The sequence below is a fragment of the Megalops cyprinoides genome, chromosome 6, assembly GCF_013368585.1.
Source record: "Megalops cyprinoides isolate fMegCyp1 chromosome 6, fMegCyp1.pri, whole genome shotgun sequence".
NCBI classification, from domain to species: domain Eukaryota; kingdom Metazoa; phylum Chordata; class Actinopteri; order Elopiformes; family Megalopidae; genus Megalops; species Megalops cyprinoides.
The window spans coordinates 9,011,421-9,026,765 of record NC_050588.1 but is presented as its reverse complement, the minus strand read 5'-3'; the positions used below and the strand labels follow the sequence as shown (position 1 = coordinate 9,026,765).

At 48.5% G+C, this 15,345-nt stretch overlaps 2 protein-coding genes across 2 annotated transcripts; both read left to right on the top strand.

Annotated features, from left to right (window-relative positions):
• The first annotated feature begins 1,083 nt into the window (after nt 1-1,083).
• On the top strand, nt 1,084-6,048 carry slc25a34 (solute carrier family 25 member 34). The gene is made up of 5 exons (XM_036531367.1): nt 1,084-1,482; nt 2,855-2,920; nt 4,310-4,462; nt 4,672-4,806; nt 5,015-6,048. Exons 1-5 carry the CDS (start codon nt 1,138-1,140, stop codon nt 5,201-5,203), a joined length of 888 nt encoding a protein of 295 aa, XP_036387260.1. The 5' UTR covers nt 1,084-1,137; the 3' UTR covers nt 5,204-6,048.
• A 1,810-nt stretch (nt 6,049-7,858) lies between these two features.
• LOC118780004 (transmembrane protein 82-like) lies at nt 7,859-11,254 on the top strand. The gene is made up of 6 exons (XM_036532390.1): nt 7,859-7,943; nt 8,135-8,207; nt 8,620-8,806; nt 9,015-9,432; nt 9,913-10,100; nt 11,044-11,254. Exons 1-6 carry the CDS (start codon nt 7,859-7,861, stop codon nt 11,152-11,154), a joined length of 1,062 nt encoding a protein of 353 aa, XP_036388283.1. The 3' UTR covers nt 11,155-11,254.
• Nucleotides 11,255-15,345: the final 4,091 nt, after the last annotated feature.

Here is a 15,345-nt window from a genome sequence, read left to right as displayed (position 1 = left end):
AACCGACGTAGCTGCTGATTCCTTTCTTTCTGGGAGAACGTGGTTGAGTGTGGCATGTTAAGTGTAGCATGTTGCAGAGTTGCTAAAGTTGGTCGTAGTTCAGTTTGTTCAGTCATTTTGCCTCGTGTGTGTGCCGTGTTAATTGCCTGTGTGTGTGGGGGTGAGAGTGTGAGTGTGTGTGTGAGACAGAGACTGAGGATGGAATAGAATTTTCCTTTTCTAAGTGGCGCACGTGCAATTTGCGCCTTGCTTCATGTAGGTGGACTTTCATCCGGTGACTTGGACCTGAGAAATGTGTCTCTCCCTTCCAGGTTGAGTGAACTGGAGTTAGCTGGACTTTTATTGCTCATGGACTTCAGTCCTCTTCACTATGTAGAACCGTGCTGGTTCTGGGCAGTGGTTGGACACTGATCAATGCGAATGAGCCTAGCTGTACATGCTGTTGTAGACATCCCATTTTACACGTTGCCTTGGCCACGCAATGATAGCAAAGCTTGTGTCTGCTCTTAATACTGACGACATATTTACAAAAGGACACACACATAGCACAGGTGTTAGGATGCTGAACAGAAGTAGGCTTGATGCATGAAGACACGCCGTACAACCTCATAGGCCAGTGCAGGCAATTTAGCTGCAGAATGAGCAGGGTGTTAGGTGCAGGGAAATTAGATGGGTAACGTTCTCAGGTATAGATAGATAGATCATTAGTAATTGATGCTGTTGTGAACGCACACAAACAGAACACATTCGGTTATGACCAACTACAGAAGAAGTAGTTTTGTGCAGTGGTAGTCTGCAATGAAAAACATTGGCACTGCGTTTCATAAGGACCTGTGAGCGGTGTGCGGTAGCTTCTCTCCACCCTGTCGCGATTGCCTTCGCTCCCACCCCTCGCCGCTGCTGTTCCGGACACGCTGGACGTCCTGCCGAGAGGGCGTGTCTCTGCGGACTGACCGACCGCCGCCGACGCTGGAGAGAAGGGGTCGGGAGACGCGGGACGGGTCAGGGATGGAGAGACCCCAGCTCCTGGAGCTGCCCCCCCGGGACGCCCGCTTCGGCCCGCCGCCCCCCTGCCCCCCGCCGCCCGCCCCCCTCGCCCTGGCCCCGCCCGCCGTGTGGCCGCCGCTGGACTTCGCCATGGGCGCGCTGGCGTGCTGCGGCGCCTGCGTGTTCACCAACCCGCTGGAGGTGGTGAAGACGCGGCTGCAGCTCCAGGGCGAGCTGCGGGCGCGCGGCTCCTACCAGCGGCACTACCGCGGCGTGCTGCAGGCGCTCTGGCTGGTGGGCCGCACCGACGGGCTGCGCGGCCTGCAGAAGGGGCTCTCCGCCGGCCTCCTCTACCAGGGCTTCATGAACGGCGTGCGCCTCGGCTTCTACTCCTATACCGAGGCCGCCGGCCTCACCGCCGTCCCGGGGGGCAGCCTGATAGCGGGGGCCACCGCCGGAGCCTTGGGGGCCTTCGTCGCCTCACCCGCCTACCTGGTGAGTACTTAAAGGCGGGGGGGAGGGTGTGTGTGTGTGTGTCTCTATGCATACCAGAGTCTGAGACTGGCCAGCTTCTGCATTGGATTTTTTTCCATCTTCAGCAAGTTTTAGGTGTGACCCAGTCGTGCGCCTAATTTACACAACTGTGGATTCTTTGTGCCCTTTGTTGAACTTCTGCATTCGTGTGAATTGAGTCCCTTTGATGAAAGGAAGTGATACAGAATGAGTCAGACTGTATCTTTCAGAGTCTGCCTGCACAATGAGCGATTGGTGCGATTGGCATTATTCCTTTTATGATGTGCAAAAATTGAGATTTCCACTTTACATTCTCATACCAATACTTTTTTACCTTGCTGTTGTCAGTTGTCATGCAGTCATATACTGTACGTATTTGTATCTTTGCACAAAGTGCATACCTTGAAGAACTGGTAGAACATGTCCAAGCAAACACTTCCCCTGGGTTTGTGTTGGTTGGAGGATGTCCCAAGGTGACCTTGAGATGTTGTTTTGAGATGCGAGCTCCATCTGTCAGTCCATGTATCAAACCAAATGCCTTCTCCCATCATTCCCTGGGAAAACTATATGCTGTGAGAGATGTTTGCCTAAATGTAGGTCACTAAATATACCCCACGCTCTTCTCCCAAAATATCACCCTGGTTCTGCGGCCCCCCCCCCCCCCCCCTGCAAAGTGACAGGGCCATGCTGGGGGGATGAGAGAGCTGCGTGGCTATTTCGAGGGCCGCGTGGGTCACGTGACCGGGAGGGGGTTGTGGCTGCTCGCAGTTTGTTTGCTCTGAGACCTCCACTCGGGTTACAGATGCTGGGGCACTTCGTGCCGAGTCATCTTCCCCCTCGTCATCACTGCCATTCATTGAGCGCGTGGGAGAGAGAAGGGGGGGAGGGGAGGGGAGCGGGGGGGCATGGAGATGAAGGCTGAGACAGAGGGAGGGATGGGAAGTGGTGGGGAGACAGTGTGGCAAAGGGGTAAGCAGCAGGGCTTGCAACCCAAGAGATGCAGGATCAAATCCTATTTGGGGCACTGCTCCTAGGTGAAAACGTGTGGCAACACAAGCTGGGCATGTGTTGCATAAGGGCATGTGCTGAGGAAACCATGTAAAATGATTTACGGGAAACAGCCTTAGAGAAGGGGGTACCTCTGCAGTTTGCACAGAAAAAAGGGGCACTGCATTAACCGTCTGCTGCCTGACACATACGAACAGCGTCACTCTCAAGAGACAGGATCCGTTGGTTGTTTTTGTGTCATTGTTATTACTGGTTATTCTTGAAGTGTGATTGTTTTGAGCAATGAAGAGGTAGGGGGTGAAGGTGAAGGAATGTTCCTGAGCCTGCTTTTGGTTATTTCCCTCAGGTGAAAACCCACCTGCAAGCCCAGGCGGTGGCGACCATCGCCGTGGGCCACCAGCACAACCACCAGGTAAGAGAGTGGAGGGACAAGAGGAGGCTGTACCTCAGAAACGGCAGTTTCCACTGATTTGCGGCATATTAATTCTCATGCACTACATCATGTTGTGTGAGACTGTACTGCTGTTGCAGCTGGTGCTGCCCAGGGCTGTGCCTCTGATTTCCTGTAGTTCTGTGTTGCTCATCTTGTGCCAGATACCATGATCTCTGGTGTGCCTTTCGCCCCTCCTCTTGCCTTGAGAAGATCCCTGCTGTTACGTGCCTCCCTCCTCGTTTGTGCTGTTCCCCCCCCCCCCCCCTTTTTCCTCTGTGTCTCTCTGGCTCATTTTCTCTCCTCCTCTGTTACAGCTGGCTCTGTGGCTGCGTGGTCAGGACTCTCCTTTGGGAGCGTGTTTGTATGGTCTCGTCTGAGATTGTGTGCATGTCACAGAGTGGTTGTTTGAAGCCGCGTGGCACCACCAAAGCCGCGCCCCTTAAATTTCACGGCTTCGGCCAATCAGTGACAAGCAGACAGAGCCAGGGGTGAATCCCCTCAGCTAAAGTGGCAAAGTGACCTCTGAAACACTTGGTATGAGAACGTTCTAGAGCTATCTCACTTACCCTGATAAGTCCTGAGGAGAGATTAGGAATCGTATGTGAGGGAAATTGCCTTGTTCGTCCTTGGTTACGATGAATCAGACATTTAACCTGTGAAATACCTTGCACTTTCTTTGGATAATGTGAAATTTTTTAAAAGAAACATTAAAAGAAGAAAATTAGTCTTTGTCCACATTGTTTAGTATAGTGGATATGAACAACGCAAACTGTGTACACATCGCGTGGATTCTGGATTAAACCGAGGTGTGGTTAGCCATAAATTAAATTTTAATCATTTCATACTTGCTGAAGGTAGCGGCGCCACCTGTCACATTCTCCAGCTCATATTTCTATGAAAGCTGCTGGCTTTGTCTCCTTGCCTCATTAATTTAAGCTGAAATATCCTATCCTATTTACTGCCGTTTGGTTTCCTCCATGAATGCTGACAGCAAAAAAATTTAAGGTGCCAGGTTTCCAGGAGGGCCAGAAGCCGTGAACAGCACCTTGGAAGCATGTAGAGCATCTGACACGTCACACGCTGTGAATCACACCCTCGGAGAGCTCCTCCTGCAGGAAAAATGCGCTCTGCTGTTACTGGTTGTGCAGCTTTCGTTTCCCCACCAGTGCTTCCACCCCCACTGCTGCCAGTGTTTCCTCATTGCTGTGTCTGCCGGGTCCTACCACGGTTTAGCTGTGCTCACCAGTGGGGGCGGGTGGAGGGAGCATGAGTCGGAATAAATTTGACACAATAATAATCTATGGTTCTTTTTATCTCTTCTGTTCTCTCTCCCTTGGTATTGGTTCTCCCCTTCCCTCCCTTCCTCAGGGTGTGTCAAGTGCATTTGCCACCATATACCGGCGTGAGGGCGTGGTCGGGCTGTGGAGGGGCGTGAATGGGGCGGTGCCCAGGGTCATGGTGGGGTCGGCATCCCAGCTTGCCACCTTCAGCTCTGCCAAGGACTGGGTCTCACGGTTGCAGGTGAGGTGGGGATTTTGGGGTCGCGGCTCCCTGAACAACTGATTTGGAATCATTTTACTGCGTACTTATTTGTATTCATGCTTTGGCTCTGAATATACACCTACAGTTGGTAGAGATGTCAGAGCAGGGCAAAGAGTACACCCTCCTAATGTAGGGATTTCATCAGTTAGCTCATTCCTTTACTCCCGCCCTGCTTTGGTCTCTTGTAGTGGTTTAGCCCGAACAGCTGGCTGGTTGCCTTGACAGCTGCTATGATCAGCGGGGTTGCTGTGACCATCACCATGACGCCGTTCGACGTCATCAGCACGCGGCTCTACAACCAGCCCGTGGACGAGCTGCACAGGGTGAGGCCTTCACCTGTCTCCCTGCCAGCTGCCCACCCTCCCTGCTCATGGGTTCACCCATCCCATTTCCTGTTTTAATCACCATGACTTCCCTTGTCTCCATGTTCTCCCGTTTTCCTCTCTCTATGGAGTACGGTCAAAAGCGAGCACTCTCCTCCCCTCTCTCACACCTGTGTCTGACCTACCTGTCCTGTCCCTCCTCCATTAGGGCCGCCTGTACCGGGGCTTCCTGGACTGCCTGCTGAAGGTGTGCCAGACGGAGGGGCCCCTGGGCCTGTACAAGGGGATGGGCCCTGTGTTCTTCCGCTTGGCACCCCACACCATGCTCAGCATGCTCTTCTGGGACCTCATGAGACAGAGGGCCCTTCGCTACTACGACAGCCAGGGGCGGAGCTGAGGGGAATGCCCATGAGCTCAGAGGCCATTGGTTCAGAGAGCAAGCGGGCGGGACTTGGTGTCGGCATCGCACAAGGGATTCGTTTTGAGAAAATGTGGTCTGAGAGGGAGCAAACACTGGACTGACCAATTCAAAGGAACGGGTGACAAGGGGATGGTACTACTCAATTAGTTAATAAATACTAGGATATTCTTTAGGGTGTGTCTGTACTGTTAATTAGGGAAGCAATAATCACAACATGGCATTATTACACACAAAAGTCATTGGTTCAGCTTCCATTGAGATGTTTGTCAAAAGGCTGATGTCATTTGTGTCAGGCTGAAAAACAATGGACACCCTGTTACCTAGAGTTTGTATAAGGTGATATTCCACTCAGGCAGGACTGTACTGATTCCAAGGTCCTGCATGCTGGAGTTAGATTTGCAAAACTCCAGGTTATGTTTCAGGTAGAAAGCGCTTACTTTGCAAAATGGTTATCTACGAAAAAAAAAGCTGAATCACATGTAAAGAAGGATGATTTTTTTTGTAGATCAGTTATTAACAGTGCGGGAGGGGTGTGAACTAACATGTTATGCTGAAGCTGCGAGACATGAGTGTTAACCCCAAACGTGAATACACACTGGTTGTTCTGGAACTCAAGGGCACATGTTATGGAAATGCTTTGCTGAACAAGGATTCAGGGGGATCGCTGACCGCGTCAGGTCGTGGACTTGATGAAGAACACTCTTTGACCCTGGACGCTTGTTTTTCAGGGATATCCAGGAAGCACAAATGCTTATGAATGTATTCTCTCGGCACAGGGTACTGTGCTCATTGAGCTAACACAGTGCCGGGCTGGAAACACGACTCCCTTTCTAAAGGGATGTGATTTGCCTCAGGTTCTTAAGGTGCTCCAGATTTGTGTCAAAATTGCTTGAGGAAGGATATAGAATAAAGATCTGATACATTGTTCTCACTCCAAGCTCATCTTTAGCATCAAGTAAGACTGGAGCCATGCAGAAGCACTCTCTGTTACTTGTTCTCCTGCCCTACCCTTCTGAACTGGGGGGAGGGGCTTCTAGAATGCTGTAATAATGAAGAGGGGTGGGGCTTCTGGAATGCTGTGATCCAATTTAAGAGGTACGATTAGTTTGCAGTGTCACTATTTGGTACTTTACTGATGGAAACCCTCCATCTTAAGTAATAACTTGGTCCTGTTGCTACAGGATCCAACTGAAGAGGGTGTGGTGTTAAAAGTGTCCTGTCTTTTTTTATTTTTTTTTTTTGTGTCTGAAAAGCTTGAAAAAGATGGTCATTGTAACAAATGTCTTACTTTTGATGTGAAGCTTCTTCACAACATGTTCAATAAAAGCAAGTTTCAGAATTGGGCTTTTATGTGTAATGTGGACCGAAGAAACAGTTCATCCACTGAAGATGGGGATTTAGCACTAAGAATAGTAATATTACCAACTACAAGCATGATTCTTTTAAACTGCTCCTGATTCATGCTGCTTTGGTTGACCACAGATCACAGGTGTTTCTGAGATCTCTTGTCAGGTGACCGCTGACACAAGTTTTTAGTTGAGTCAGTGAGGACTGCAATAAAAGTAGGCTCATCACACTGGATTGTGTAACTCTCAGACTGCAATAATAGTGGGATCAGAAATGTAGTATCAAGATCAAATTAGACATTTCAGAAGCAGGGCTCTTGATATGGGTTTTTTTTTTCAGTACAGAAAAGCCATTAAAACAGACAGGGCTCTCTGGGTAGATTAGGCGAAGTGGAGATCACTAAAATAGGATGTGGTAGAAGAAAGTTTGGATTAGCGCAGTCACATGGAATGTAATGTGTTTCAGTAGGTGACGGAGAGAATCGTCAAAAAGTTGAGTATTGCTACAAAATAAATTATCCAACAAATCAAATAGTTGTCCCTTTTTCCCAGTGGACCACAGGGCGGCGCTGTTTTACCAATAAACTCACAAGTCTTACGTGCACCCTATTCTACTAAGTAGCTGGGTTAGCTAACTCCCAGAACTCATCGCTTGACTTCCCAAACAAACGTGTGAAATGTGTACTGCAATGTCTGCAACATTGGTAGCACAGTCCATTTCTGAAGCAGTTGTAAGAATGAGTTTGCCCAGGTACAGTGCAATAAAGTAGTCATTCGCTTTCTGTCTCTCGGCAGAATCTCTTCTGACAAAGTTATCTTGTCCTTGTCCACTCTGGTCCCCTCTCTGTTAACCCATTTTACGATTTCTCAATCAGATCAAACTCAGAGACGTCCGCAAAAAACGATTTATCGACTGGGAGACCCCTCTAGCGACCTTTGAAACGGCAAAGAAGCAGACGGCAAGGAGCACATTTCGAAAAGGCGACTGAATGCTAGCAGCATTACAACTAATCCACTTTTCTTTTGTCATTTACGACAGTAACCACAGCATGGAGAGTAGTTTTGCCAGCTGACCATGACGCACTGTAGAATATATATATTTTTTGCTTTTCGTAATTTGCTCTTTTGATTTTCAAGTAGCCATAATGCTTGCTGTTGTTAAGTCCAGACGTTTTCGTTTGGACTTCAATTTGTTTTAATACAATACACCAACAATAATCTGCAATAGTTTGTGTAACATAACCCTAATAGTGGTACAGGAGGCGAATTAACAGAGCGGAAAAAAATGATATCCTTCTTCCATTCCTGGCTACCGGGCATGCCATGGTGGCTGACATTTGAAGCTAACCCTTTGGATAGTTTGCTGCAAGGTGAGCTGCTGTTGTTAATATTAGCAACTGTCTTTTGTTGTTCAGTCTTCTTACATGGCTTCTCAGTTCCATGAGCAACAGTTGCTCACATCAGTATGATGGTTTAATACTTAACTGTGAATGTAATTGAATGTTTCTAAGAGGAATGACAACTGGGGCCATAGTAGCTGTTGTGTATGTGTTCTGTGCAGGGCTCTTGGCTGCGTGTGGTATTTCTGTGCTGTGTAGTTTGATGAGAGTCCACTTTTTCCTCAAAGCTTTGAGGTGAGTCAGAAAACACCATCTAAGTCTCGAAATGTGCCTTTATGTGTAAATTTGCTTTCTCTTAAGAGGGCAGAAAGTGGTGTGAATGGGTTGCCACTCTTGCACCAGGTGCATAAGTTTATTTGACATATGTGTTGCTGTTTACAATGTATCAGGAAAGTCAGATTGAGAGCCACGAGCTACTGGCTCGGTAAGTGATTACAGTACGTAAAGAGAGCGAGTGGGATCTTTACATATACACCTGTGCAGTGATTGCACAGCAAGTCAGTGCATCTCCTATTTCTTGAATTGTCTTTACTATATAAAGTGAATGCACATTCATTTTAAACATTGCTGAATGCCAACACTGATACAGAATCCAGTCCAGTGATTGTGCATAAAGGAAATTGACAGTGTTTCTTGCCCTCTGTAGTGATGAGAAAGAAGACGGCAGTAAGGAGAAATCGAGTCCAAAGGGAGAGGTTAAAGGCTGGTTGAGCGGGTCTCTTCAGTTCTGGTTCTTGGCCATGCTGCTGGGTATGGTGGGTGTGCGGGCCGCTTCCCTAGTGGTTCTGGAGTTTTGCCTCCGAGCCGTCTCAGCCAGAATCACCTCTGGACCGGTAAGACCTGTTTATTCCTGAGGACTGTACCGATGCAAACACTGCAGCATCCACACAGTGTTTTGTTGAAAGATGCCGGTTAACTGGCCTTCACATGCAGAATGAAATATTCTCTCTGTGTTCCACTCTCTCTCCCATCCCCATTCTCCCTCCATTAGTTTTTCTAATTCCTCTTATTCTCCTCTCTCTACCCCACTTCTGTCAGCAGGACACGCTGTCCAGCTATAGCTATCAGTTCCTGATCCAATGCCAGTTCTCCCTGGGCTGCGCTCTGAGCTGCAGCATCCACTTCCTCCAGGAGGGGGCGCTGCACCGCTCTCTCGGCCTCCTCCTGGCGGCGGGACTGAGCTGGGTCCTGGCCGGCCAGTGTGGGCGCCTGTGGCGTCACACAGCGGTGCTCTACCCGCTGCACAGCTCCCAGCGTTACTGCGGCGTGTGCATCACACTCCTCACCTCGGGCCGCAGCCTGCTGCCCCTCCTGGGCCGCGCCGTGGCGCTGGTCTTCGCCGTGGGCGCCTTCGCCGCCACCTTCACCGTCAACCACCACTTCCTGTCAGCCGCGGAGTCCCTCCGGTTCTGGACGCCGCTGACTATCTGCTACACCCTGCTGGTGGTGTACATACAGGGTGAGTGAGAGCCAGGGGGCATTCTGGGATATCTTAGGAGGTGGCAGTCTCTTTTAGTGCGCTTCGGTGCCTCAAGCTGCTTATGTTGTATGGCCGGGCTAATATCAGGGCCAGTGCCTCCTTTGTACAACTGTGGGAGGATAGACTAGTTTCTTCGAGCATTACAATGTTTTGCTGGCAAGTGAACAGCCATTGTGATGGGAGATGAATTGTTTTTCAGTATAGCTTAGGGGGTGGTGCTTCCCATAACCACTGGGAACAGGGGTTGAACTGTGTACAGGAATAGTGGGAGAGCAGTAGACAATAGGAAGACAAGACAAGATGGAGAGGGACTTGTAGACATACAGAGGGGGGCTCTCATAAAGTGTAAAAGGTGTAGGGGCGAATGGCAAATAGAACAGGGCTCTCAAAGCACAGGGTTTGCCTCCCACAAATATGCATGTAACCACCCTGCCTGTTCGGCCTTCCTGCCACCTCCAGAGGAGCAGCATCGCCGCCCTGGTGGCGAGGCCCTGATGCACACGGTGGTGCTGCGGCTGGGGGCGCTGCTGGTGCTGATGCTGACGGTGGGGACCTGGGCCGACGTGGCGCACATTCTCCTGTGCTTCCTGGGCGAGGCGGCCTGCCTGATACCCGCGCAGGACCTGCTGGACTGCCTGCCGGAGGAGGTGAGCACTGGGCGATTCACAAACAGCATTACATTCATTTAGCAGATACTCTTATCCAGAGCGACTTACGCAGGTTACAGTTTTTGTTGTAACATGTCGTCCATTTATACAGCTGAATATTCACTGAGGCAGTTCTGGGTTAAGTACCCTGCTCAAGGGTACAACAGCAGTATCCCAGCAGGGAATTGAACTGGCAGCCTTTCACTTATGAGTCCTGTTCCTTACCACTATGCTACACCGCCACCAATGCCAGTGGTGAGGAGTCTCTGGCTTGTTAGACCAGGCTAACAACACTCCCAAACAAGTGAGTGTGAGCATAACACCATTCAAGCATTACCTTAAGTAAACTTGTGCAGCCTGACTAGACAAGGGAAGGATACTCCCATGCATCTCAGTCATTAGATCTCGTGTTTTTGTGTGTTCCTGAGCATTACTTCAGGGCATGTGCTGCACAGATGGGCTGCTCCCCATATAGTCATGATGGGCTGGTGGTGGACTCGGACAGTGTGAAAACGCCATCCGGACAATAAAAGGTTTAGTTAACTCACGCAGGGCCTCCTCTGGTGCCTGTGAAAATGCAGTGTGTACCCCCGCCTGTGTGGTCCATCTATGTTACTGCAGGAACAGCTTGGCTTTTTTGCTGCAGCTGGTCTGTGTCCAAGTCTGGAAATGTCTCTGAGTCATGCTTCCATGCTTTATTTTCCTTTGTGATGACTAAATAAATGGGTAGATGGATGAATACATGCTTCATGGACATGTTTGTTGTAAATGATGCACACTAATCGTAAACAACATTCAGCATATGCCCAAGCACAATATCAAATGCAAATGACACAGTGTTTCTACACAGGAAATGACTTCACCCACAGGAATCTACCCAAGACAGTTGTATGGTCGTTGTAAACCATAAACTGGTGATTGGTTTATCTCTGTTGCCCAATAGGAAGAGGAAGATGAGACTCCAAGCAAGCCTCCTCGAAGCTGGAGCACAGAGTCCAGTCCAAGGAGTCGTCTAAAGCCATCTCCACTCCCCAGCAGAGATAAAGACCTTTAGGCATTCTGCCTGTACCCAGAGACCCAGAGACTGCCAGAGCAAAGCCAAGTCTCCAGGCCAACACACCAGACACACATACCGACCTATACAGACACAGATACACACGGACACAGGGATACACATATACACACACATACACACACATATACACACATTCACGCAGATGCACGCTCGCACAGACACATAGGCACACACAGGGATACAGACAGACATACAGACAAACACAGGGACACACACGGATACACACGGACACACATGCATAATGCAAACGCTGAGACACTGATAACACCTTGTGAGATGGAGCTTGGGTGTGGAAAAAGGGAAGGCCAGACTCTCCTCTCTGGCAGGCGTGTGTGCTGTTACATATCTCTGTTCAATGTCCTTTTCAATCATTTACCAGATGTTGCAATATGAGGGTAGAGGGAGGAGAGATAGTGAGGAAAAGCACAGGAGGAATCTGTAGGTACACAGACGAGAGAAGAAAGAGTGGGAGAAAGAGACACTTCAAGGGCACAGACAGCTGTTCCCTGAAAGATGTGTTACCTGTCAGTTTACAGAACAGAGCCTTGGATATCCCTGAGTTATCTGTGAATGGTTAACAAGTATTGGAGAATGAACCATTGGGAAAATGTTTAGCTGGATATGCCAAGCACACACTGAATCAATGGGTGTGACAAGACCAAGTCATAAATGCTGGGTATGTCCAGGTAAGTGCGTTCCTTTGGTTTTACATTCTCATAAAATCACCCAAGGCGCCAGGTCAGTGCAATGGCCATGAGGTGCAAAGAAAACAGCTCGAACAGAAAGCCAGAAATGGCTCTGTTAAGATATATTTCATTGAAACAAATAGGCACTGAAATCAATGGGCCACTGAGCGGTCAGCTAGCTAAGGCACTCGATCCGTGCACAGACTGAGTCTGAGCTGTGCCAATTACCTATGCGTCACTCAGGTGACATTAGGGAGATGCGCCTGTCCTTTGCGCAGCATTTGCTCTCCTGATGCACTATGGGACTTTTAGTGTGCACTACACTCCCACACCCCCGTGCCAGTGCAGGGGACTTTGCAGTGAGACAAGCCTAATGTACAGTTGGCAAATCCAAAGAAAGGGGTTTTAACAGTAAAAAATGCAAAAACATGAAGAAAGAAATCAATAGGCTCTGAAGGTTGTTTTCTTCATTTATATCTGATGCAGACTGTGAAAAAACAAAAGAGAGAGGGGTGGAGAAAATAGAGGACAGAGAACCAGTGTAAAGTATAAAGGGAACTGGGGTGGGGGGATGTCAGAGAACCAGGGGGGAGAAATTGAACCCTGAGGGGAGATAACCCGGGGAAGAACAAGGGGGGTGGGGCTCATTTCAAACAGCTGAGCCCATGGATCTCAGTGATGGACTGTGCACCTTGCCCAAGCTGAATCATCACATCCATTGACGCACATGTGACACTTCAGAGGGACACACAACACTGACTAGGCAGCCAGTATTAGTCATTTCAATTGACTACAAATCAACGTGTCAAACCTGCATAAAAGAAGTGCAGTTTGAGATTAAAATGGTACATGTCAGGGTGTAAAGGAATAAATTGGGCAGTGCGTCAAATCTTTGATGACCCTGTTTGAAGGATCAATTATTAGAGATTGAACGTGAATGATCAATTTGGTTGATTATGTCTGCTGGCTTTTGACTACATGTGATTAGATGTTCTAATGGAAACAGCTGGTTGTGTGACTCTTTGCTGCCATCTTCTATTTCTCATTGTCTTTAACCCTCCAACCCTCTGACTGACATTATATTGCTATATGTAGTACGTATCTGTTTGCTCGGACTGTGTATTTTTTGTTTGTGTTTGATGGATGTCCGTTTAAAATGATATTGAGACTTGATCGTCAGGCCACGTGTCCTCTCCTTTGTACAGCTGTCTTGTTCAGCAGAGAAAATGGTGTTCTTTTGAAATGCTCGCTGCTGGGAGATCAGTGTGGTGCTGCCTTTTCATGTTGCTGCTGTGTTACTGCAGAGAGGGTGCAGGCAGGTTCAGTCACATCCTGCTGGATTCCCAGAGATAAAGAAGGGAAAGTGTGTGTGTGTGTGTGTATGTCTGTGTGTGTGGGGGTGTTTGCGTATACTCCACAGCGTGTGGGAAATGAGGGGGTTTTTAATGCAGCATATCAGTGAGTCAGATTGAAAATGTGCTGAATTGGCCAGAGTGCACCTCACTTGCACAGACACACTCACGCACACACACACACACAGACTCAATTGGCCTGTGAACTACAAAAGGAGAGGCTGAAAATTTATAATTGTTATGAACTATTTATATTACCATTTATTCTTCCACAATGAACAGGTATGTAAGGAAGAACCACCTGTCTGCAGATAGTACCTTATACTTGTGTAATTGCAGTTCCTTTCTGCCCCTCATATCAAATCATTTTAATTATAACAAAGATATCCTGCTGCATTCAATCAACATCATTCCCTTACACAAAATTGTGTTTCTTTATAACTGAATTGATTTCATATGACACACATACATGTAGCACTATCACAGATGCAGTGAGGAATTTTTTGAGCTCACCAATGCATGATTCTTATGTAAACCGACATGCTTGTTAATTCTGCAGAACAATGAAATCCAGTTCAGGATGGTTATTGAGTAAAGGTAAGATCTGCCTCACCACAGCTCACCAGCAGTCACTGAGATGCATACTTTCACACATACTGACATATGCATGAGTAGTCATAGGTACGTTTTCTCACACCCTGGTGCAAACCTACCGTCTCAAGGTGCACACACCTCCACACAACACCCACGTCCTCACACATACTCGCTCTCGCACCAGCACACACTATGATGCACCCATACGCACACTCACAGCAGAACCATTTACCTCTCTCAGTGCCTTTTTCATGGACACTTCGATGTGTTAATGCAGCAAACAGTTTCTCTTGCCTGAAGGAATTGCCTTATGACTTTATACAATGGGCAAATGCCACCAGATTGCCCTTGGGTTGCAGTAGCAAATGATTTTTCCATGTGTGTTTGTGTCAAATTTGCGGGGTTTCGGGCAACTTCCTTTTGCAGTAAGAGAGACTGAAATACGGGTTGGTGCAATGTGGGGTGTTGCAGCAGAGCAGGAACAGGGGGTGTCAGTTACCCCCCACCCCTCCAACTTGGGTTCCTAGTCCTTTGACTGACAACAGAGGCAAAAGTGGGGGGAGGGGCACGTGCCTAGGGGGGTGATGTCATTCCTGGGCATGCTCTTTCCCGCAGCTCTGACATCACTGTGGCATTCCATTCTGCAGACACTGGAACAACACAGACCCCCCGACCCAGCTCCCTCGCTCCCTCTTTCTTTCCTGCTTTCTCTCTTTTCTAAACTTTAAATTTCAGCCCCCGGCGCTTGCCTGTAAAATGCATCCCCATGCTTTCCCCTTCCTCTCTGCTCGTACCCGCCCTCATGTCCGTTCCCTGTCATCCTTCACCAGTGTGCCTCTCAAAATATTTGTATTTCTCCACCCCCCCCCCTTTCCCCAGTTCTCCATCTCTGGCCTTTTTTCTCTTTCTCTCTCTCTCTCTCTCTCTCCTGCTCTCCCCCTTTCTCCAAATTCTTCGTCAGAAATAGAGTCACTGGCGTGACAAGGTTACGGTGGTTTGCAGCCAAAATATTTGCAGATAGAGTTCAGGAGAAAGCCAGGGAGAGACGGTATGGGGAAGAGGGAAACGCGCGTGCAGCACTACACAATGTTTTTGCAATGTTGCCTCAACGTTTACTGATATCCCTCAGTACCTTCCTCTCCCTACCCCCTATACACCATTATTGACCATTCCCCTTCTTTCTCTATCGCTTTTGCTTCTTTCCCCCCTTTTTATTCTTTTTTTGGTGCAATCGATTACAGACAGACATGGGGTGCAGTCAGATGGTAGATACACATTGCGCCCTCGATCCCCAAGCCAGCTTAGCCATAATGGTACTGATGACATCTGGCTGGTGTGACTCTTTTCCAGACCCATAAATTAGAATATAATGAATAAATAATAAGAGTCAATGTTAACTGAAAAGTAACCACACATGTGCTCTACAGAGTGGGGGGAGGGGGGAGAGAAAGAAGGCGAGGGGTATTAGCCAAAAAGGAGGGGGGGAGACACAATGAGCGAGGCTGGCTGAGAGGGAAGCAGGAGGTAAGACAATGAAG